This window comes from Rhinolophus sinicus, chromosome 2 (assembly GCF_057876585.1).
Source record: "Rhinolophus sinicus isolate RSI-liver-muscle chromosome 2, RSI-T2T, whole genome shotgun sequence".
Lineage (NCBI taxonomy): Eukaryota > Metazoa > Chordata > Mammalia > Chiroptera > Rhinolophidae > Rhinolophus > Rhinolophus sinicus.
Window position 1 is genome coordinate 24,979,491 of NC_142502.1, and position 25,614 is coordinate 25,005,104.

Here is a 25,614-nt window from a genome sequence, read left to right on the forward strand (position 1 = left end):
TCAGGGGAAAAAAGGAACCTAATGGAGAGTGTATAAGGAGACGAAAATATGCTAAGATCCATGGTGATTACATTCATAGAAGAATGGAAATAATTCAGTATGAAATATTTTGGATTTAGTACTATCTTCAGTGACGTTTAGAAAGAACCACTGTGTATTTCTATAGAGTAGCCTGCCCATCAGCTAAAGAGAATTCTGATATGTTTCATAAAGGTTGGAGTTTTTATTTAATTTAAACCATAATAAATAATTTCAAATGCCATGTTACATATTACTTTTTAGATTTTTGTTACTTATTCAGTAAAATATAATGAGCTACTATACAGATAAATGATGTAAAGATCTTTCTATTAGATATGATAATATATCCACATAAAATAGAAATATGAAACTTGCATTTCATAACACTAAAATATCCATCATATCATCAGTTTTGATCTAATGCCCACCATATGAACTATTTTTAAATGAAATTTTAAAAGCCTAAAAACTAAACAGAGAAAAATGGACAAGTAAATGAAAACTTATATTTGAGGAACTGTGTTATAAAAACCAACCACCCAAAATCGGGAGGTGCTATCTGTATAATTATCTGTGCTAATATTAAACAGATTACTGCTGGTCTTAGGTCTTAAATCTTTTTCTTTTTCTTAAAATGGCTTTTTGGCACTAAAAATATCATCAATCCAATGAGATTTAAATTTCTTCAGAGGATTAATCTAATCATATCACATGGGGTAAAAGTCTACCAAAAAGGCACCTTTTCTGACCTTTCCAATGAGTGATCACCACACACAAATAATGAGAGACTAAATTCACACAAGGCATTAGTACAATTAACGTCAAATTCTTAACACGTTTTGAAAGTTACAAATATACATCCACAGAATTCATATAGTCAAAAATACGTATATGAAAAGTTTTTTAAATGATTTTGTTTTCCTTGTCTATTTACTTTCCTTTTCATAAAAAAGTATTTGATGATCTTATACTGAAACACAGTCACTAGCTTCCAGTGACATTTAGTACAAAAGCGAAACAGTAATTTAGTTGGATACAGTGTATGTGAAAATTACAATTTTCTAACTGGAAAAAATAATGTTGCTTCTGCTTGTGACACGATTTGTTTAAGGTTTTTACTCCACTTCATATGGAGAAAATATTTACCAATTTTGCAGAAAAAAAAAAAAAAAGAATTCCAGGTTTCAGAGATGACATTCCCATTAACTGAGACAGATAATATAGGTAAGTCCACACGTCTGCAGAGGGAAGGAAGGGGAGAAACGAAGAGCTCAGGGTGAGGTACCTGTTTGGACACTCAGGCGTCTGTTCCATCCAGCATACAGCTGAAGATGCCACCTTAACGCTCTTGAGATGGTGAGGGGGTTGGGGCGGGGGGGGAGGCGAGGAATTATCATCCAGAAGGGATATATGAAAGAGTGCTAAGCCACAGACTACCCAGTTTAAGGAGAGGAGAAGGAGATTCCATAATGAAGCATAAGGAAGGAAGGTTCAGAGGAGAAAGAAAAAAATTAAAAAAGAACACAGAATCCCCAGGGTAGGAAGTTCCAGAAAAGAAAGACTGATATACAGTGTAAAACATAGTAGCAAGGTCCAGCACCACAAGGGCTGACAGAGGGCTGGACCTGGTCTTACTGAGTGAGCTCACTGGTGGCTTCTGCCAGAGTAATTTCAGAAAGAAGTGGGGGCTGAAGCCAGTTGTGCATTTAGGTGATGAACAGACAGCCGTAAATGTCTAGGACTATACGCTTTCAAGAGTCTACCCTGTTTCCCCGAAAATAAGACCTTGCCGGACAAGCCACTCTAATGCGTCTTTTGGAGCAAAAATTAATATAAGACCCGGTATTATATTGTATTACATTATATATTATATATTATATTATGTTATATTATATTATATTATATTATATTATATTATATTATATTATATTATATTATATTAATTATATTATATTAATTATATTATATATTATGTTATATTATACTATATTATACCTGGTCTTATAGTACAAGAAGACCGGGTCTTGGGGGGCCAGCCCAGTGGCTCGGGCAGTTAGAGCTCTGTGCGCCTAACTCCGAAGGCTGCCAGTTCGATTCCCACATGGGTCAGTGGGCTCCCAACCACAAGGTTGCCAGTTCAATTCCTTGAGTCCCGCAAGGGATGGTGGGCTCTGCCCCCTGCAACTGAGATTAAACACGGCACCTTGAGCTGAGCTGCCCCTGAGCTCACGGATGGCTCAGTTGGTTGGAGAACGTCCTCTCAACCACAAGGTTGCTGGTTTGAGTCCCGCAAGGAATGGTAGGCTGTGCGCCCTGCAACTAAAAACGGCAACTGGATCTGGAGCTGAGCCCTCCACAACTAAGATTGAAAGGACAACAACTTGACTTGGAAAAAAGGCCTGGAAGTACACACTGTTCGCCAATAAAGTCCTGTTCCCCTTCCCCAATACAATCTTGAAAAAAAAAAAAAAAAAAAGGACCGGGTCTTATATTAATTTTTGCTCCAAAAAATGCATTAGAGCGGATTGTCCGGCTAGGTGTTATTTTCAGGGAAACACGGCACAAAAATGCCTAACAGCTGAAAATTAAAAGTAATTTTTAATCAAAATCAATATATAAAAATTAGCATCATTAATTGACAAATATTGTATTAAGCCCATCTGAAAACAATTTCTAGGTTAGGTTTTACAATTTCATAAAAATTCATAAGTAAGCATAACGATTGCCAAGAAATAATCAATAGTAAGTGAGTCACTCATTGCTGATCACTTCAAAAGCAGAAGTATAAAAATCCTGTCAACATAATTAGCCTTATTTAATCAGTGATGTGGATCCATTTTATAGATTCAGATGACATGGGATGACACCTCCCAAGTAGAGTACCTGGCACTGTAATGGCCTTAAAATGGCCATGGTGAATAGCAGCTTAAGAGGACTACAAAGCTTGGCTAAGAAGTAAATAGAAATAGATGGAAAAGAGAAGTTAAAGGAAAATACAGGATAAAAGAAGAATTTACAGGCTGAAAGTTAATAGCGACTTGGAGAATGATGATACGAGAGAGAAGAGGTAATTCCATGGAGCAAAGTCCTGGAGGAAATAGGACTGTGTGGGACTAAGAGCACGTAAGGCCAAGGGTAGCAGAAGAGCAACGGATGCAGACACAGAGGTACTGATTTAGATACGTTTGCAGGCCTGCAGTGGAAATTGAGATAATTTGTGTGTGAGCCCTACAACTTTTGTAAGAGAGAAATAAGATCTTTTACTGAAAGTGCAGGGAATAGGATTGTTGAGGTGGATTCAGAAGAGAAACAAAGGTGGTGAATAGTGAAGAATTGCACAGTATTTTCAAGTGTGTCCTCTCATGTAATTCTTACAGTCTCCTGAGCTTGTAAGGACAAATATTACTAATTCCACTTTCATATAAAGAACCTGGACTCTAAAGTTATGCAGGAAAACTGCCTAACTGTATTTTCAACACAGTTGTATTTTCCAACTATATGTTAAATATGTTATTTAATTATAATTTTAGTTTTTCCAAGTGTTTACAAATAAAGCTCTGATACTTTTGATCGCATAGTATGTCATAGAACCATGACCTAAGCCATTTCTCTCCCCAGAGCATTAAACATCTATCTCTTCTCCAGTCCTACTCAGGAGTCAGGAAAGAAGAAAAACCTAATGCTTCAAAGTGGAGATAACAATAAGACTGTGAGTCCCAAATTGTGATGAATTCTGAGCATGGTTAGGTACCTACAAGATTTTAGAGTAGTGTAGTCTACATTCAAAAGCCCATTCTTAACGAATTTTCCTGAAACAAATCTACATCTATAAAAGTAAGGCATTTCCCAACTCGGTAGTATTCAGGGATACTTAGATGAAACAGGGAATAGTCAGTAGGATTTAGATCATAATGATAATCCCCAAAAGAAAATACAGGCAGTTACTAGGTCTCCCCCTTTAATCAGAAACAGAATGGTGAAATGGATTTATGATGTCCCTTGATTGATATGCTCCCAAAATAAGAAAGACTGAACTAAAACTGTTAAAGACACTAAAATGAGATCATCAAAAGAGCAATGCGCCATCTCAGTTGGTTAACTCTCAGGTGATCACAGATGGTCTTTGAAATCCCTTTTGAGCCTGCAAGTGACACTATGTAAGTTAGAAGATTCACAGTTCTCGCTTCATCCTGCTCAGCCTATCTGGAGGGTCTGACACTACTGGCCATCCATAGCTGGCTGAAATCCTCTCCTGCAGTTCCTGCGACATACAGCACGCTCTGGGGTCTCCTTCCGGTGGGCTGTTCCCTTCTTCCTTCCAACATTAATTCTCTCCCGATGATACTGTCTTTTTGCTCTTCTTATCTAAACTTATCTCCCTTTGGTGTATGTGCTCTTGTGGATTGAATTATCAGTAAGTGAAAGGCCTTCAAGCCCACATTTATAGCCCTAAGCTCCAGCCGGTGGTCTAGCTCCACAGTCCCAGGCTGGAAACATTTGGAGAGTGAACAACTGATAACTTCTTGTCTGCCATGTCGCCATTCTTTGACTTCCATACTAAAAATTATATAATCACTGTTTACTACTTTATAGAGACTATTAAAAAATCCCAAACCTGGTTATGGTATCGTTTTAATTGAGAGCTGGAAACCTCAGTGTGATTACGGTTCCTAGTTTGTCTGCCTACTTCTATTGGAGTATTGGATCAGTCAAAAAAAAAGTTAGGGCATGTAATTTTTCTCAAGGCATTGTAATTTATTCTATTAGAAGTATAGTCACACAACCTGTCTAATTCTCTTGTCCTTGTAAGTTATTTGATCCTTTTCCTGGGGACTCTTGATTGTTGTAGACAGGCTTCAAAATTCTCAAAAACAGAGAAAACCAGGCCAAAGTAGCATCCTTTAAAAACTCCAGAAAATAAATGTAAATTAAGGAGTTTATATTCAGCGAAGCTACTTTCAAGTATCAAGGATATAGAGAAATAGTTTTAAACATTCAAGGACTCCTAATCATCAGCCTTTCTTGAGGAATCTACTAGAAGAAAAACTTCATCAAACCAAGAGATGAGGGGGAAGTTTCAGCAAAAAAATTGATGACGAGCATTTAATATATTTAGTTATGCACCTAAAAGCAAAACAAGAGTGGAAGAATATCATATGGCAATGCTATCTGTTGCATATTATGACAAAGGATAAATAAACAATTTAAAATGTGATTGGAGAAGGGAGAGGAGGAAAAAGGAAAGTAGAAAAAGTCCACTGGCTATATATGCAATAGGTAGGAGTAGGGTTTCCAGGCAGGAATTTCCACCCATTCTCAGGAAATTTTTTCACTTTCCCGTTCCCAAATCCCGAGAAAAGTTGGTCGGGAAATTGGGAAAATCGGCTCCTTGAACCCAGGTGGTTGGTAGTATCAGCCATCACTTTGTGGAAACGATTCATCATGGAGAACAGAAAACAGTTTATATCTCGGGATTCGGGAATGGGAAAGCAAAAAAATTCCTGAGAACAGGTGGGAATTCCCACCTGGAAACCCTAGGTAGGAGTTAAAATACTAAATACTGTCAAAAACTCACAAACCAGTGACAAATTTTAAAATATACCCAGTTCATATTTTTTTCATACTGGTAAGATAAATACAATATCCTTCATAAAAGTTGCAAAGATGCAAATGCTACTTGGAATTTCACAATGAAACTTAATCAAAAACTACTGTACCTTACAGTAAAATCATAGGAGCAAGAAGCCAGCACCGAAGCGTGAAATGGTGAAAACTACAAAAAACAAAACAGAACAAAAACTTTTTGAAATTAGTTGTAATTGTAACACACTACTTCATATGGTCATTCCTGTGAATATGATAATTAATTAAACTCTAGTCAGGGCTGTCACTTAAAATTACTGTGAGGCTTTCCCCAACCTCACATGCTTTAATCCAAGGCAAAAAACTTCTGGCCTTTTACGTATCATCTACAGGAAAAACATTCATTTTCACATTCTCCAAAGCAAATCATCACTCAAGCTTTTTAGAGCTTATTTAGAAGAAAATATTCCCAAAGTGTGACTATTCTGGAAAAATTAAATACAATTTAATATTGGCTATCTAAAATCAACTTCTACAAATATAGGGGATTTAAGTATGTGATAGTGCAAATATGAATGTATTATACTTTAACAATTTTATGAATACATATATGATTGCTATAAGCACAGGTATCAAAAAAAATTTAAATGTTAAGTAAAATACCTTTAATGAGATACCAGCTAATGAGAAATTACATGCAGGACAAAAATCTGAAAATTTAAAGATGGTATCTTTTAGATAAGTAATAAATAACATAGGCTGCCCTTTGCAATTATGTTTCTTTAGTATTTTTCTTACCAGTACTTTAATAGTTATAGACACATAATAACTATATTTACAAACTTTCTAGTTTGTAAAATACTTTCACTACATTACCCTATTTCATTCTCAGAAGCACTGTGAAATGTACATAGAAAATACTTTTCAACTACTAAAACCTGTGTGCCATTAAAAAAACAAAACAAAAAACCCAGGGCACTGTGTCTCATATGTTAAGTTATAGCAAATAAAATTGAAGATATTAATGTAACTGATATTTAGAACTTTGGAAATAGGAATAAGAATTACCTTATTGAAAAGATCAATAAGGTACTTTTTTACCCTTAATGTAAAGAACAATGTAATGAAATTCGGAGATGTCATTTAATTAAGATGTTTTCCAGAGTGACTTAGCAAAACCTACCCTAAATAAACACCAGGAAACTAAATTATGACACTTATAAGCAGATAAAATTTATCTCATCTTCTGCTGTTATATATATATAATCACATTAGGGAAAAGAAAGAATTAACCATTCCTCTATATGAGTTGCAACAAAGTAAAGAGACCTTCCCACTGAATGAAAAATTATGAAGAATATAATACTAAAACTAATTAATATAGTTTAAAAATAGTAAAAGGAATAGTAGATTAGGGATGACAGAATGAAAAAAACATTTTTATTTAACAGTAAATTGGCTACATTGTCTGACTGGCTACATTGTCTCAATTCATTCAAAAATTATGCAAATATTCTACCTAATTTTAGCATTCAATTTTCATTATCATTAGTTGAGTAACAAAAACATGCATAACAAAGAATCAATATCCCCAACCCCTAAACACCTTTTATATATACTTCATTGATTATATTTATATTTATTTTCTACGTATAAAATGAAAAGATAAAAACTTACTTTTACTCTCCTAATAGCATAGGTGTGGCCAAGAAGTTCAAACACTGGTTGTCGAACATTCCTCAAGTCCCAGCCTCTCAAACTACAGTCAACTGCCCCCGTCACCAGCAAATTCTGAAAACAATTCAGAGAAACGTAAGCTGTGCCAACTTTGCAATTAAGCATTAGCCAGGCTTTCCTACTAGGAACAATATCTATTTTCTGACCATTATTTAACCAGAACCCAGGAGTCATTCTTGAGAAGTTATAGGACAAGTATAGAAAGGGATCAAAATATCCATCAAAAAGCCAAAATGAGTATGACTGGAGCAAAAAGGAACTCCATATGCTTTATGTATGTGATGGAACACTACATACAACAGAAAGACACATAGTCCCAAACGGCACTGTGGATTTACCAATCCACCGTTAGTAATATTAATAAGTACATAAGGGATTAAAAATTATACCTGACACATTAGCCCACCTGTCTCTTCAGCGTGCTCTGAGGTTTTACGAGGCATTAAAAGGCAAAAGTCCTGTTAATTTAGGAATATTTGAAAAGGCAAAGGGTATAAATTAAATCTTTACATGTTTTTCTAAATCTAAAAGAATCATTGTTCCCAACTCTCATAGGCCCTGTCTTAACGTAATATCTAATCATATCTGAAAATCTGTGCAAATAATGGGAAGTCTCCCATCTAGTCAGGTTGTAGAAACTCAGCTATCTTAGAGACCCAAGTGAACCGAGAGTTTCTGGCTGAACAGGCCAAGCAAGTGTCAGGTTCACACCCAGTACCATCCCATGTCAACCAGAGCAATAATTAATTGTTGGAATGTGTAGGGCTTCAGTATAAGCACATCTGAAGAAGTTTCCATGATTTAAGAAATAAAATTTATATTAAAAAAATGTTAAAAATAAATAATAAAATAAAAAAACTAAGTAAATAGGAAAAAAAAAATAAATAAAATTTGTAAACCACTCTCAAAAGTATATTGGCATCTTTTTTGTTTTAAAATTCCAAATGTATAACATATAGTCCACAATTTCATTTTCCTATATGGAAAATTCATTTATGATGACAGAGATTTGAACTGTAGTTATCAGCATTGAAATTTTTATTTTGATCAAGTATTACTATCGAATAGGTACTGAATTTTCTTTTTTATTTAAAGAAAAACTGCCAATATAACGTTCTCTTAATTTTCATTAATTAATTTAAAACTGGGAAAAAACAAGGCATACATTTTACCTCTTTGTTACAGTCAACAGACCACGTCAAGTATATAAATATACATAAACAGTGTATCAACACATACTTCATCCATTGCTATTTCTAACTCATATGTTCCTGTGGTTAACTGAAGCTTTGCAACAAGTTACAAATGGACACTGCTATCTTACAGAAGCAAGAAGCTTGGTTAGGCTTGAAAGATGAATCAAAAATTTTTTTAACTAATGGACTGTTAAAAATCAATCTACAAATAGTTCAGCAGCCTGATTAGCAAAGTGAACAAGAATGGAAAGCAAAGATAATACAAATTGTCAGGGTTAAGAGCAATAAAGAAAAAATTTCCATACATTGTAAAGCAGTTTCCCAAACAAACAAGTAAGGTTGCCCTGCTGAACTTGGAGAATTTTTATTTCTTATTCTGCCTGGTTTATGTGCACTTAAATTGAATTAATGCTAATGCAGATTGCTCACAATCATCAATTAGAAATGAAAGGGTCAGAATTAAACTTAATGGTCCATAAACACTACCAAAGTCCTCACAAACAAAGATAAAATAAAATCTAAAACATTTCAACATTAGGAAGGGCTCAGTAGCTCAGGACAGAGCCAGACGAAGTACCTCATTGTATTTACACCAGTCACAACTCAAAATTTCTGCTTGATGTGCTGGAACCACAATTCTGACTCCTGCTGCCTTCACATCCCAAATTCTCAGAGTCTGATCACCTGGAGAAAGAGGAAGACTTGATCACTTTCCATCACACCACTTGGATGTTCAGTGACACATGGTGCTCATGATGATAAACCAAGGGTAAATCCACTGCTTTCACTGTTAGGCTATTGCCAGCTCTGTATCATACATGCATATATATTGTTTTTAATTAAAATAATGCATAAGAATTACTGAAAGTGATGAAGTAAAAAAAGTAATGCACCATGATGGTGTTTTTTAGATCTACTCAAGTCCAAAAAATCTGAAAAAAGCTGAGAAAAGCACAGTGGTGACTAAACACACATCCAGTGCATTTTTCTCCAGGAAAAGGCCCTGAAAATCCTCGCATCTAGTAAATAAAGGTAATACCCTGTACCAGCATATTCTACAAGAAACAAAATGGTCACACTTTTACTGATAAATGCAAGCAATCTACCGAGACAAAATGGAGAGTTTTTAAATCTTAGCTTTTATTATTAAAGTTTACTAGGCCAGCCAGACGGATATTTTTCTCCTTGGAAAAAACAAGTCGAAAAAATGTAAGGATTATACTTTGCATTATTACAAAAATGGTTTACATTGCTTAGCTGCAAAAAGTCACCCCTGCTTAAATGTTTTCTATGCTGTTTGCCTTGAATGACCAGATGAATAAAACCCAGACACACATACGCGCACACACACACACACACACACACACACACACACCCCTACATCAAAAGTAAATTACGACAATAACTGATTATGGGAGAAAGCTAGTTCATCTTGATGATAAGAATGTGGTCTCTAGCCTGGTGGCAGTCACAGTCTTGAATTTCATTAGTAGTGTGACTCTGTACAAGTTATATAATATCTCTGAGACTGATTTCTCATTGCTAAAAAAGAAATAGGATGCCTTCATGCAGGGTTGCACAAGAATTCTGTGTAATAAAGTTTCTGTAAAGCACTCCACACGGCTGCTAGCACAGGGTAGACAGTTTAATATACGGTATGTAAAAATACTAAATTTTTAAATTATCCTTTACTTACCTACATATATTTTCCTATATCTCAAATTCTAAATCAGGTCATTTAGCAAAATTTAGCTATTTTAGACAATTTGTTTTTTCTGATTTCTTTGGAAGCTGCTTAAGAAAAATAAGAATTAAAATTGTTGGTGGTAATACAATATAGAGGTTAAGATCGGGGGCTTTGAAGTTGCAAAGCTGGGTTCTAATCCAGCTCAATCATTTGGTAGCTGTTCATGTTTAATAAAGTTACTAAACATCCCTGATTCTCCCTTTCCTTACCTATGATAAAATATCTTCCTTATAAAGTTGTAAGTTGATGTATAAAGTTGAAGTAAGATAAGGTTTAAAAACATAAAATAAGAAAACGTACCCATGATTAGAAGTCCTTCCCATCCCTATGAATAATAACATGAATAACAAGCTAATCCTTACTGGGTGCTGGTCTGAGCATTTCATATACTTTAACTTATTTTAAACATCATAAATGAGGCAGAAATTTTAATACAAAAAGTAATTTTTGTAGTAATTTCCAAATGAGGAAACTGAAGCACATGGAGATGAAGTAAGTTGCTCAAGAAAGCAAGTGATGGAATTAGGACCTGGAACTAGAACCCACGCAGTCTGGCCTCTGAGCCTGTGCATCTGCAGCTACACTCACGTGCCTCCTCATGTTGCGGGAGAAGCGCCATACAATCAATGCTGGCTGATTCTTGAGGAATTATTCTTTTAATTTATATGTTAATTTTTTCTATAAATTGGGGGAGAAACACTTAAACACACACGCACACACACGCGCGCGCACACACACGACATTCATATTTGCCCCATAGTTGTTTTAGAAATAAAAGTAATAAAACATTGCAGTTGAAACCTCTATGATTGTTCTAATTCCATGCCCCATCTCCTTGCCCAGAGGCTACCACAATCATGAATTTGGTATGCAACCCTTTAGTCTGTGTTTCTGTAATACTTTTATTACATTTTTATGAATTCATAAATATACCCTATTGTTTTTTGTGTGGGATTTATTTAAAAACACCATCTTACCACTTGACAAAAAGTTGAAAACCACTCTGATAGAGCAAAGTAGCTAATATTTTTGGATCTAGTTAAGGATGATAGGCATAAGAAGGAATTATGAGTTTAAAAGAACCAACTGGAAATTAATCAGAATTGGTAAACTTCGAATATCATTAGGGCCCTAATTAAATCTACTGTCTGTGGTCTAGCCACCAGTCAGTAGAATTTGTTTCAGAATTCTAAATAGCTTTGATAAAATGATCTTTCATGGTTTTCCCTAGCCTTCAGAATACAGTAAGTCCTCACTTAATGGCACCAACAGGTTCTGGGATTTTTAAGTGAAATGACATATACCAAAACCAATGTTACCACAGGCTAATTGATATAAACAAGAGTTCAGTTCCTATGGTATCTCATCAACATTGTAATGAAACGACATTATCCAAGGACCTGCTACATAAAGGAGGGTGCTGTGGACGTCTCATGTTTGGGCTGTCCAGCCACACTCTTCTAGGAGCAGTCCTGGCTTCTTGCCATGTGATTCTAGAAAGACGTATGGTTCAACATAGTTGACCAGCTGCCAATGGCAGGTCTGCAACTGATAAGAGAAGCTGACTGGCCAGTGGCATGTCTAAGCAAGGCCAGTCATCGTATGTTATTTCCTGTCTTAACCAAGCTGACAGGTCAAAGGGAGGTACTTGAAATTTTTCTGAACTAGAACTGAAAAACTAATGTCAGTTCCTCTGTGATGATAGAATTTACAGGTTATAAAATTGAGGAGCTGCCAGTGGCCACGTGCCTCACTGTATGGAGAAAGCCAGAAGCAGGGTCAAGACAACAAGCAGAGAAAATTTTGTGCACATTAGAAACAGAGAGTGTGTCCTGAGACTGACTGTTCAAGCATCCCTCCCCATTCTGGGGTTGCTTTTCAACAAATTCTACAAAGACCTAAGATAGTTCAAGTTCTATCATCTGTAGACAAAGGAGATACCTGATCATCTTGGAGGGAGGGATGAAATTCACTTGAAGCTTCAGTCTCTGAGAAGTCTAGCCCCAGACAAAAACATTTGATTTAGTGTGAGGCTTCCACTAAAACATAGGAAATGCCTAAAGTACACTAGCTTGCAAAGTCTGAAACTATAAAGTCTGCTATAGCTATGACTAACGCAATGTTTAAAGTTCAATGAGCTTATGTTCACCCTAAAAATCACATTATATGGGTACGTGAATGATTTAAAGTACCAAAACCTTACAATGAATGTTAACTAGGAGATTAAGAACTGTTATTCTAGCAATGATATGAATGAATCTGAAAAAAACAATGTTGAGCAAAAGAAACCAGACACAAAAGTATAAAAACAGGCAACATCAATCTATGTTATTAGAGGGCAGCATAGTGGCGGCCCTGGGTGTGTGTGTGTGTGTGTGTGTGTGTGTGTGTGTGTGTGTGTGTGTGTCGGGGTGGGGGAGCGGGGGGTGGTAATGTCTCAGAGGATGTGAGGAGGGCCTCTGGAAACGTTGTTTCTTGATCCGGGTGCTAGGATACAGATGTGTTCACTGTAAAAGTTCATCACCTTCTATACTTAAGATTATGCACTGTTCTGTATGTGCATTATACTTCAATGAAAGATCAAACAAAGCCACAACAAAGGCTGCCTGTATGTTTATTCTAAATTTCTCTGGAACAGTATTTTGGTTCTTCATCATCATATTGAGGCAGCATTTAAAAAAACAAAAACAAAAACGCACCATCACTTGTCCCCTCTTGCAGTTAATTAAAAGGGCACAGAAAACTGAGAGCTGCTCTGTAGGAGCTAAGAATTCCACTTCCTTCACAGTTGCTCCTGCCGCACACATTTGGCACTTCACCCTCATCACTGGTTTCCAGGTAGGAGAGAGACCTTCTGGCCAAATGGCACAATGACTCACTCAACTCTTTGAGCCACTAGGACATCAGTATTTATGTTTTTTAAATCATATTTTCCAGACAACTGGCCTTTCATTGTCAGCCAGACATTTATCAGGAGCCTGTGATGGTGCCAAAGACTCACCTGAATTACCAGCTTCTCCTGTCAGTTATAGACCTGCCACTGGCAGCAGAACAAATAAATGTAAATGTACAATACTGTGGAGAAAGTGCTGGCTGCTGCTTTGTCTCACCTCAAACTGCAAGAGGTAAGAGGAAGTTGGGTTAGGGGAAATGAGTGTAAACACCATGGCTGAAACTGTTAACCGAGTAGCAAAAGGATACATACTGGGCCCAAATAATCCAATTTAACTGAAATACCAGATGCCTATCAGATGTAATATGACTTTTTTCTTAGACTAGAAATGAGGTGGGTTTTTTTTAACGACTAGATCCCACACATTCGGGCACAGCTATCATTTATACAATTATGTGGAGTCTGTAATAGTCGTAATTTCGTTTTCATGGTTCAAAAGACAGTTTACTTCAGATTAATCCTCTTTCTGTAAAGAGCTCAAATATTCTTCCCTTCTAGCTCATATAACTTAGAAATATGAATTCTGTCCTAATATAACTACCATGAACTAGACAAAATGCAATATCCTTCAAGGACTCTGCTATGAAAGGTAAATCTAGATCTAAACCTCTAAAAAGTCCCCCGTTTGGCCTGTTTTAACTTAGCTAATGATAAATGTAGTTCTAGATTTGCAAATACCCTGCAACTTTGAAAGTGACTATACTTGGAGTAATTTTTTTTTTTTAAAGGAAACACACTGTAACAGCTCACAGGTCCAGTGCTTGATTTTCATCAAATCCCCTCTGATTTATTTTAAGCCTCGAATGAGCAGCCATTTTAGTGACTATCGGCCCCCTAGAATGTATCCATCTACTTCCATTCCGTGTGTGTGTAGTTTGGGCACCACCCTCCCCATTTCCCATTCCCAACTGAGGGAGCTAAGCTGCACCGAAGCCGACCAGCACATTGCATGCCCTCTCCCAAGCAAGGGGATTCATTTAGGAACATCCACATGGACCATTCAGAGCCAATGAGAGAAAATGAAACTTTCCTAGATGTCCGAGTCCTTCTCACTTTTTCCTACCGGACAGAAACCAGACAGGATGCGAGGGCTGACGCTACTGCCATTTTGTTGTCACGTGGCACCTGATACTGAAACCAACGCAACAGAAGACAGAACAAAAGACATGGCAGGAATATCCTGGGAGCCAGGTATCCAGCCATGGTTATAAAGCCAGATCTAATTCTGGACTTGTAAACTGTGTGAGCAAATCAATTATCTTCTGCCTTAAAGCAGTTTGGGACCGAATTTCTTTCAATTTCAACTAAAGAAGTCCTGGCTGATGTGACCACTGTTTATATTCATTTCTAATTTAACACATGAAAGTAATGTCATAATGGCCTTTTTCTCTGGTAAAGCAAATGATCATTCTGTTGAGAAAAGACTTTTTTATACACTACCTATTTAAAATACACATATAGTTTTAAAAGTTAAGTTTCATGATCATATTGCTAACTCTGTACACATAATTAATCTTCTTCTGCAATCTAGTCTCACACACTGAACACTCTATATACAGCATCCAGAGTCAATATTATGTATACCATGCTACACAAAGGGCCAATGGAAGAGGAAGAAGCGTGTGTGACTCAGCCCAAATAAAGGGCTAATATACAAAATGCTAGCTGACATTTAAATAAATGCAGCTGTATTAGTTCATGATTTTGTCACTGTCGGATTTTACGCTTGGTCGTGGGCATAATAAGAACAATGATTAAAAATAAATGAAAACAATTTTAGAACTTAAATAATAATATAAGTGAACAAATTACATATAATAGTAAGGTAAAGGAATTTTTAAAACTCTATCAGTAGTTCAAGGAGTTTTATTTACTAATACTTTTGCAAATATGTAAAATTATCCCCATTATTAACTCTGGTTTATTATGAATGATGCCAGTTAGCGAGGCCAGTAGACATGTTTTCACTGTTTCACTAGAAGGGAAGCATTTTCAGTTCATTGAAGGTGAATCTATTCTCTCCCACTAATTCCATCCGGGGTTTGAAATGACTCCTTTGAAACTGTAGGATCTAAGGCCAAAGGGCATGCCAACCCTAAAAAAGTTATGCTAGTATCAATCTAATTCACATTTTCACAAGGATTTTAATTCAACTGTATTAATACTCTCTATGTTAGGGCTTTTCACTAACAGTAAAATTATGAAAATTGTAACCATTACATAAAATTGTGGTCACCTTACAGATGTGATTCACTATGAGCATGAAACTCATTAGAATTTACATTAAAGTAGAAGCATAACAGATGATTAACTGAAGTTAGGCTAAAGAGTTAATTCAAATTAAATGTGTTACTGTTATCATTTACTTAATACACACCTGGCCTTATGATCAGCTGCATCACAGAGAAAAAAAAGATCAAAGAAGAAATTTAGGCTTGGAAAAGGAAATGTGACAAGGAAAATATATTACTTGTCCCATCCCAAAAGCCTTGATATTTTGAAAAATATTTAATTCGGATTATGGATTAAAAAACCATGACAACTTACAAGTTTTTTAAAAAAACAGTAATAATTTTATAAGTTAATGGAGTACACCACTCTTTATTCTAGAAAGCAATGCTGTTAACTTCAATCAGTGAACAAAACTTTTAAAAATTGAATGCACTTCCATATACAGAAGTTACTATTATTCACTATCATCTTAGATCCCAAAACTTGCTTAATCTAAATGGACATACTTCTCTGTGGACCATTTACCTGAAGGTTTCCACTTCTGAGTGTCTTCAGCCTAACAATACTTAAAGAATTTAGGGACATTTGGTCATTTTTAATTTTTAGAATTAAAAAGAATAAACAAAAGACAAATACCCTATGACCTCACTTATATGTGGAATAAAAAAATATATATATATATAGCTACAGAGAACAAATGAGTCGTTGCCAGAGGTGGGAGTGGGTGGGTGGGCTTTCATAGGCGAAGGTGGTTAAAAGGTACAAATTTCAAGTTATAAAATAAGTCATGCAGACGTCAGGTACAGCATGGTAACCATAGTTAATAATACTATTGTTTACTTGAAAGTTGCTGAGAATAGATCTTAAAAGGTCTCATTAAAAAAATTCTAACTATGGTGATGGTTGTTAACTAGACTGATTGAGGTAATCATTTCAAAATATGCATATCCAAATACTGAATAATTATGTTGTATACCTGATTTAATACATTATGTCAATTATCTCTCAATAAAAAACAAATGAAAAGGACTTCTGTGACATCATATTTCTTATGAAAGTCACTCAACATAATTCAACAACCCAAGGCATTGATATAACTCATTAGCAAGAAAGGAACAATTATGCTACCTATTGCCTGTCTTTGGATGTTGGATAATTAAATGAGGAAACAATGTTAGAAGCACTCTACCTCTTCCTATAGCTATTGTCTTCTGTCTTCCCTTAATCAACTGAAAGACCTTCCATTTCTTTATCTCCCCTCAAGGTTCTGTACCAGCAAACATTTTCTGTAAAGGGCCCAACAGTAAGTATTTTTGGCTCTTAGGGCCATTTGGTCTCCTCATAACTACTCAACTCTGCCACTATAGTGTGCAAGCGGTCATAGGTAGTATGTGAATGAATGGGTGTGTCTGTTGCAATAACTTTATTTACAAAAACTGTGTGTGGGTCATGTTGATCTGAGGGCAGTACCGCTGACCCTTGAATGATGAGCTCAGGGACGAGGGGAGTCAATTCCCTACAGTCAAAAATCCATGTATAACTTGACTCCCCAAAAACTTCACTACAGTTGTCCCTTGGCATCTGCAGGGGGTCAGTTCCAGGACCCTCATGCCCCAGGACACCAGACTCCCTGGATGTTCACGTCCTTTATATAAAATGGTGTAGACCAATGCATGCTGTCACCCTTCGCATCAGTGGATTCCCAACTGTGAATCGAAAATACTGTTTACCAACCTGTGCTCTAGTCTAAGGTTTCTTTTCATTAGTCCCTCCTGGGTGCTGTGACTTACCGCTAACTATCACTTAGGAGCCAATGACATAATTTTTATTCACAAGGCCAAACCTCTCAGCTCCTAGTTCAACCTGCTCATTAACAACCCCACACGTGTGTCCCACAGGCTCAACGTGTTCCAAAACAAAACTCAAGATCTTCTCTGTCAAACATATTTATCTCAGTTGACACCCCCATCCATGAATCTGTCCTTCCCAGGAATCTAAGACAAATTCTAACCTCTTCCACATCTTATAAAATCATCTTTAAATACCACTCAAATCAGCCTGCTTTGTCCCAGACCTTCTGCCACCATCCTCACCCATGCTTCTGCCTCTTCTAATTGTTCTCCCTGTGCCCACTCTAGCTCACCTCCAAGCTGTTCTCTACACAACAGCCAGAATGAGTTTTTTTAAAATGCAGGCCTAATCATATCACTCCCTTGCTTAAACCTCTTCCCACTGTCCATGGGACAAAATCCAAAATCTTGAATTCAGCCCACAAGGCATGATCTGGGTCCCTGTCTGCTACCCGGACCTCACTTTTACTCCCTTTCCTCTTAAGCAATAGTCTACCTGGCTTTCTTTCCATTTTTCAAATGCATCAAGTTCTTACTTTTGAACATCCTACTTTCTAGGCCTGGAATGTTCTCTTGGCACCAAGGCCTCCTACTTTTCAATGAGCCAATTCCTTATTCATCTTAAACAAAAGCCAGAAAAAACTGATAGTTTTGACTACTAAAAAAATTAAAACTTTTTGCAGTAAGAAATTAATAGGTTAAAAGGTGAAAAAGAAAAGAAACAAACAAACAAAACACTGGGATACAGAGGACTAATACCTAAATGTAAAAAGAGCTCATATATCAATACAGAAAAACAACAAATATCTCTCAAAAGAAAAATGGGCCAAAGATATAAACATATAACTTACAAAAGGAGAATTATGGCGGCCAACTGACATATCAGTCTTCACTCTCCTTAGTAATCAAATATGCAAATCAAAACAACAGTTAGATATTTTTCATGCATCAAATTGCCAATATTTAAAAGACTGGGGAGGTGCATCTGTTTATCTGCTGCTCTGTAATAAACACATTTGAAAATTAGTGTCATATAGGCTATATGTATGCACACACTCCCAAACCATCTAATTTCTCATTCTGGAATACTGTGAGCAGATACCGGCTTATCCTGCCTATCACATGTCTGATGAAGCAGGGTGAGAGTGACTCTAGCAGGCAGTCTGGGACAGCAGCTCCGGCCTTGCGTGTGCCAACTAAATTGTTCACCTGTGTTTTATTCCTACATTTGTTACAGCTTTAACGGCATGCAATACATTACGCAAGTCATCTAAAAGGAAAATGAAGCAATATGTATTAAAGTCATACTTTTTAGGAATCAAAATATTCAGAAAATTTTCCTTAGCCAAATGTTTATTGGTGATAGATCCACTAAAAGAAACATGTACTTCTTTTTCTATTTTAAATTTGTTTTAACTTCACAAATTTAAATATATAAATGTATAATATAATTCATAACATATAATTAATGGGTATTATTTTCCATCAAGTTGATTCAAAACTACTGTCTAAGAACTCTTTCTAAATGGTGGCATGATTTACTCAATTCAGCAATAATTCTGGATTAAGGCTACTAAGAAATCTCCACAATCAAAAACTGCTTTTTAAAAACAATGTTTTCAATGGGGAAGAAGACTTTGGGATAGGTGATTTCATGACTCACAATTACAAAGTTATTTTCCTGTATAATTTCAACAACAACAAAGGATTTATAGCTACAAGCATGTAAAATCTCACATTGCTCAGCATTTTCAGCCTTTGAAAACATCTGACTTTTTCCTCAAGAATATTCCCCATTAATACTTTAAATTTTTTGTACCATATACTCTGGAATAAGCAAAATAATTTTTATGGAGGAATACAATAAAATGTTAACAGTGGTTATACAGGAGTAGGGAGAGGAGGCTTTTACTTTTTTACTTGGTATGTATCTGTGTTGTTTAAATATCCTTACTATGTATTGTTAGAATAGGGATTATCTGGCACACCATTTTTGTTTTTCTTTATAAATTTATATTTTGAAAGTTATAAAAGTAAAAACTAAAAAGTGATGATCTTATTTTGTCAATCACCACAACTATTTATGATTAATTAGGATGTTACACATTCTTACAACTGTTACACAGACTTAGCAACCTTTGTTCTGATAAACAAACCAAGGATAAAACCATTTAAGCAAAGCAGCTCAATGGCTAGTATAAAAAGCTAGGCTGGTTCCCCATTTTGAAGGATTTATAACCAGTTGTAACCTGCCTAGGACAACCTATATTTGTTCATTAATAGTTGTGTTCTATCTAATTCACATTATGAAAATAATGGTGTGGCAGATACTACAATGTCACTAAGAACTGATATTCCATATATTTAACCACATGAACTACAACTCCAAATGCCTTTCAATGTACTGTTTCCTCGCTGTGAAGAACTAGCCTACCTTCTAAACCTGGGCAAAAGGGAGCATTGCTGTCTCAGCTTCTCCTCTTGTCACCCTCTGGGAAGACCCTACCACTGAACTTCTTCAAGTAAAATCAGAACAACAGAAGAGAGAAAGGCTAGGCTGGTGCAAAGAAAAGGTAAAGGATGAAAGTACAAGAGCTGTGAGGGCAGAGTTGAAGGGGTTTGAGGAAAAGAAGGCAAACGGCCAGATGGCCAGGGAACAGGCATTGCAGAGCAGCTCAGGACAAGTGAAGACAGGAGAGCTATGTAACTGGCCATTTGGCAGGTAGACTATGCTGCTTTAAATGGCACTGCAAAGAGGCTGAGCAATGTGTTCCTATAACTTACGTGTAAGTTAGACTGTGCAGGTTTTATATCATTTATCAATTGGCCCACAAACCAAATTTGTAAATCTTTATGCAAACAGTACAATTATTAAATTTCGATAAAATGACTTTTCTTTCCAAAACAAAACAAAAAAGACTGAGACATATAAATGTAAGTATCCACTTTGCCTTAGAACTGCTGACATAAATCAAAAGCAGTCAGAAAAAAGATCAGACCAAAAAAACATCCCTGCTATGGCTTAGTGGCAATGAATTACAAAGAATATTCCTAAAAGGAAGGTAAAGTAAACATTAAGGAGAGACAGATGCCAAAGCCCTCACTTGCTCTTTGTCCCACACCTCTTACCTCATCAAAGAGAAACATGTGAAGTCAAATGCTTAACAGCATCAAAAAGTAAATCAAGTGTGGCTAATTCTTGTCTAGAGGTTGGTAAAGAATGAAACCATCGAAAAAGCACAAAGATTTTAGATTTTTTTTTTTTTTTTAGGATTCTTTTCCTCGAACTCTAAGGTGCACAGCGCCACCTACTGGGGAAAGCAAGGCCACCATTCACTACAAGTAAGGCTTTCGGAAAATAGCCAATTATTTACCTGAGGCTGAAGCAAAGCAACCAGGGATGTGGGGAGACCAGATGGTACCATAAATGACACTTTCATGTCCTCTAAAGGTGCACAGAGACTTTCCCACAGTTGGATCCCACTACGAATAAATGAATAGATCAATTACTGAGAGGAAAATTAAAATGCACGTTTTTATATATACAGTATATAGCACAGATGTATCTTTACATATATATACACACACAATATACATACGTGCGTCAAGGATTTCTAAAAGTCTATTTTTATAAAAAGCAAGATGGTGTTTATGGGGCCAAAGTAATCAATGCTGAGCTAATTATTAGTTTACAGCCAAAAGATTAAAAATTTTAAATTCTAATAAATGCTTTAATACATTTTTTTGAAAAGAAAATTAGCTATCTAATGAAAAAGCTACAAAAGTATGTTCTAGAAAAGGGAAAAAAATCAGTGGAAGCTTTGGGGAAGGGAATATTTGCTTTTAAATACAGCAATGGCCACATACCAGTTTGACAGTTTGATCCCAAGAACCAGACACCACAAGCTGTTCACCTCTGGTTTGGCTCCAATCAACACTATACACCTAAAAGTAATTAAAATTGTCATCTAGAAAGCAAAAGAGCATCAAATTCGGTTTACATTTTATCTCTATAACAGTGACAGCCAGTTAGAACAATTAATTCGCTTTGCTCAAACATCAAAAACAAAGTTCTACAAATCTCAACATGGTGTCCGAGAAATGGAAAGGTCATTTTGTCCATTCCTCCAGACTTATTCCTTACAGATTGCACTTTAATAGAATTCTACAAAATATTTCCAAACCTTCTTCACTAAAACAAATTATACATATTTTGAACATACCAACAAATCACTGTTTGCAGCACCCTGAAGAAATGTCAAAGCAGATTAGAAAGTTAGTCATTTCAAAAAGCTTGCCGGGTCAATGTTTATCAGAAAGCATTAAAATTCAATTACTATCCCTATCTGGCCTTTCTTAGGAAAAGCTTATAGGAACCAGGTGATCCTTTCGGATCTCTTGGTAAACAGCCTTAGTTACCCAACACTGCTATTCTAACCTATGCTTCACTGCTCTCAGTGAACCATTTGAAAACTTATGGAAACATTTTCACTGTCATTTTATACAACAGATTACATGCAGATCACTAGGATAAACTAAGTTCAACAAAATATGTGCCTAATTATACTTTATGAAAGGAGTCCTGACATGGATCTGAATGTGTGTCACTGAATGTGACCGGCAGGTTATTTTGTATCTAAACACTCCTTAACTATTATATTTATGTAGACAGTATGAGTGTCTGGGGGTTTGTTATGGCTTAAGTAAGGGTTACCTACTCTTGGCTACCTGGTGCTAAACTAAGCCATGTTGAAGCCTGAGTAAAACACAAACAGAAAAACAGTAAAACTGATCCTGTCTTTATTTTAAACTCTAATATTTTGTTAATCACAGATATTTTTGCATTAATTTTGATTTTTTAAAACTATTGCATTAAGAGATTGTTTTGACTACTGAATTTTTAGGGGGTCCCTTAAACGGTGTACCCAAGGCGAGTACCTAACCTACCTCACCCTAGTCCTTTCCCTGCTGCGGCCCATATCCAAAAGAGAGAAGAGCAGTTGGAACATTAAAGAAACTTCAATCCAGCAACAGGGAACAGCTCATAAAGTATACAGAGAGGGCAGCAAACACCAAAGAGCTGCTACAGCCACCTGTTATGGATGGAAAAAGATAGGTTTGGAAGCAATCACTGAAGATCTTGAGAGCTGAAGAGTTTGATTTTATGCTCTAGGTCAGGGTATGGCAAATTTCTTCTGTCAAGAGCCATATAAATATTTTAGGTTTTATGGGCCATGTGATCTCTGTCACAACTGCTCTGCTAAACTCAGTCTTGTAGAGCACAAAGTACCCACAGATAATACTTAATGCATGGGCATGGCTGTGTTCCAATAAAACTTTATTTACAAATCAGACAGCAGGTTGCAATTGGCTTTGGCCAAGGCCTATGTAGCAGTTTGGCAACCCCTGCTCTGAGCTGATGTGAGCAGTCAAAAATAACCACAATAGCAAATCTTTATTGAGCACTTACTGTGTGCCAGATATTGTCATAAGCATTTTATGTATTTTATCTCATTTAATCCTCACTTCTATGAAAATAGATACTCTGTCAAGGCCCAAAGAGGTTAAGTAACATCTAAATTCCCAAAGCTAGCTGAAATCTGAACCTGGGCAATTATAAATATTAAGGAAATAAAGTCCTGCCCTTGTTGTTATCCCCTTCCCCAGAGCTACATTTGGGCCCAAATTCGTTTCATTTTGTTGTCTTGAGTTAATCTGTTTCCAAGCACTCAAAGTCTCTGCCCACCTGATGAACTCCTGCTCACCTGTCCAGATGTGACCATTATGTCCTTCATGAGATAAGCTTCCCCTGACGAATCCCTCACAGAGTTAGATGCTTCCTTCTGTGCACTCCAACATCATCTTGTACCTACTTCTAATTCAACATTTACCACATTTTACTAAAATTCATGTTGAATGATTGCCAAATCTGCTAGATTTTGGAAGACCCCTCTAAGCAAAATCATCTTGCATGTCGATATTCATTGCAATATAAGAGGCACTCAATACATGGGAGTTAAAAGAATTTAACCCTCCAAACTTACCTTCACAACCTGTATCACTGTTAAGTAGTTAGAAAGAGCCACTGTTTTCCTTTTAGAGGGTAACTGACTATAACCACCATCACGAGCTCAGATGCCACTGCCTCTACACATTTCCAGCATAACATAGGACTTGAAACCTTACGACTTCCGACCATTTAAAATGGCAAGAGCCTCCATAGGCTCAGCAAGAACCCAACCCTAATGAGAACAAAAGACAGGAGGTAAGAAAGCTGCGCTGATGGCAGCGTTGTGCCAGCTGTCCTATCTGACACACGACAACGTGGCAGGCATCAGGGCTCTAGGACAAAACTAAGGATAGGACACACATGATGAGGTTAAAAATTGAATAATAAAGAATGAAATAAAGGTGACTCAATCAACGAATGCTTTATTTGCTTTGCTGTGTTTAAAACATAAGGACATGGGAAAGTAACAGTACAAGCCAGGATACAATGCTTAAAAAAAGAAAACTACAGACATACATACAAAAAGGGTGCTGGGATGGAAAATTCAGCTTGATGCCCAGGAGAGAAGTAGTTAAGCAGGGCCTTGAGGGAGAGCTGGCTCTCATGGCAACAGCAGGAAGCAGAGGTGCCAACACCAACCAGAAACTCCCCCAAAGACATATATGGGCACAGAAAGTGCGTAGAGATCAGGACGAGGGAACACTGCAAGATAACGCTGAGGTTTTGTGCCTGGGGATTGCCAATGATGGTGGCAGGAACAAAACAGGAAGACTGGAGGAAGGAAGATAATGTGTAATTTTAGACACACTGAGTTTGAGATGACAGCAAGATAGTCAAGTGGAAATGTCTCATAGGAACAGGGTTTGGGCATTAACCTCAAGCTCTGAAAAAAGTTTACAGCCAGGAGATGTTTGGAAGACAACTGAAAAGGCATCACTGGATTCCATGATCCCAACTGCAAATTAATTCACTAATCTATCTACTCAACAAATATTTATTAAGTACCTACTATGTATAAGGTTCGGGCAGGGGGGATATACATTGTTAGAAAAGATAGATGAAGTCCCAGCCCTCATGGATCTTATTTGTTTGTTTATGTATTTCCGTATTTGTTTGCTTTCACCTTATATTTTTGCAGGGGAAGACAGGCTGTAAGTAAATATATAACTTTAGGTTTTGATTTTTAAAAAATTACAAAGCAAAAGAAACCAAAGTAAGGAGACTAGAAAACAATGACAAGGGGAGGAGGTCACTTCTCTATAGAGTGGGCAGGAAAGACCTCTGAGCAGAGAGATACCTCAGTGCAGGAAAAGAACTCTGCAGATTTGAGAGGAAAGGCTTCCGGTAGAAGAACAGGGAAATACTTTGACACACAAAACAAGACTGTCATGTTTGAGGAACAGAAAGATCAAATAGTTAAGAGGGACAAGATCCCAAAGGGCCGTGGTTACAACTTTGTATATAATTTCTCTTGAGAGGCTACAATCGTCAACCACAAGCTACCACCTAGATTGCAGCAGCCTTTTAACTGCTCTCCTCATCCCTTCTTGTTCACCTCTAATCCATTATCTACTCTGCAAAAAAATAAATAAATAACTTTTATAAAACACAAATTCATGTCACTTCCCCCCAGAAAGCCCTTCAGCAGTTTCACACTACGTGGCTCCTGTAACTTACCATCCTCACTGAGCACTGAGATTCATCCATACTATTGCTGATTACCCAAGGGTCAAAATCATGCAAAACTGTGCATGGCTTAGGATGCATACATATGTAATAAAACTAAAAGGAAAAACAAAAACTTTATAAATAGAAAATTCAGGATAGTGATTGCTCCTGGGAAGAACGGAAGAAGGAAAAGGAGGGAAAAGGATGGAATCAGAAAAAAGGAGACAGAGGACGGACAGAATCAGTGACCAGGGGCTCCAATGGTATAGGTAATGTTTTATTTCTTCAGCTAGATAATGAGTGTTGGTGGGATTGCAGATTGGTGCAGCCACTATGGAAAACAGTATGGAGGTATCTCAAAAAAATGGAAATGGAACTACCTTATGACCCACCAATTCCACTCCCAGGTATCTATCCAGAAAAATCCAAAACACTAACCCGAAAAAATGTATGTACCCCGATGTTCATTGCAGCACTATACATAATAGCCAAGATATGGAAACAACTGAAATGCCCATCGGTAGACAACTAGATTAAGAAACTATGGTACATTTATACATTTAATGGAGTATTACTCAGCCATAAAGAAGAATGAAATCTTACCATTTGCAACGATA

General features: G+C 36.6%; 1 protein-coding gene across 2 annotated transcripts in view; it reads right to left on the reverse strand.

The window, feature by feature from the left end:
* The window catches only part of PEX7 (peroxisomal biogenesis factor 7), a 69,681-nt gene that overhangs the window by 34,647 nt on the left and 9,420 nt on the right, over positions 1–25,614 (reverse strand). For both annotated transcript variants that reach the window (XM_019732814.3, XM_074333627.2), the window contains exons 4-8: positions 21,187–21,264; positions 20,694–20,802; positions 9,115–9,221; positions 7,282–7,395; positions 5,739–5,794 (exon numbers count right to left, since the gene is read on the reverse strand). In XM_019732814.3, the coding sequence (XP_019588373.2) occupies positions 5,739–5,794; positions 7,282–7,395; positions 9,115–9,221; positions 20,694–20,802; positions 21,187–21,264 (464 nt within the window). The remainder of the gene's footprint in view (positions 1–5,738; positions 5,795–7,281; positions 7,396–9,114; positions 9,222–20,693; positions 20,803–21,186; positions 21,265–25,614) is intronic.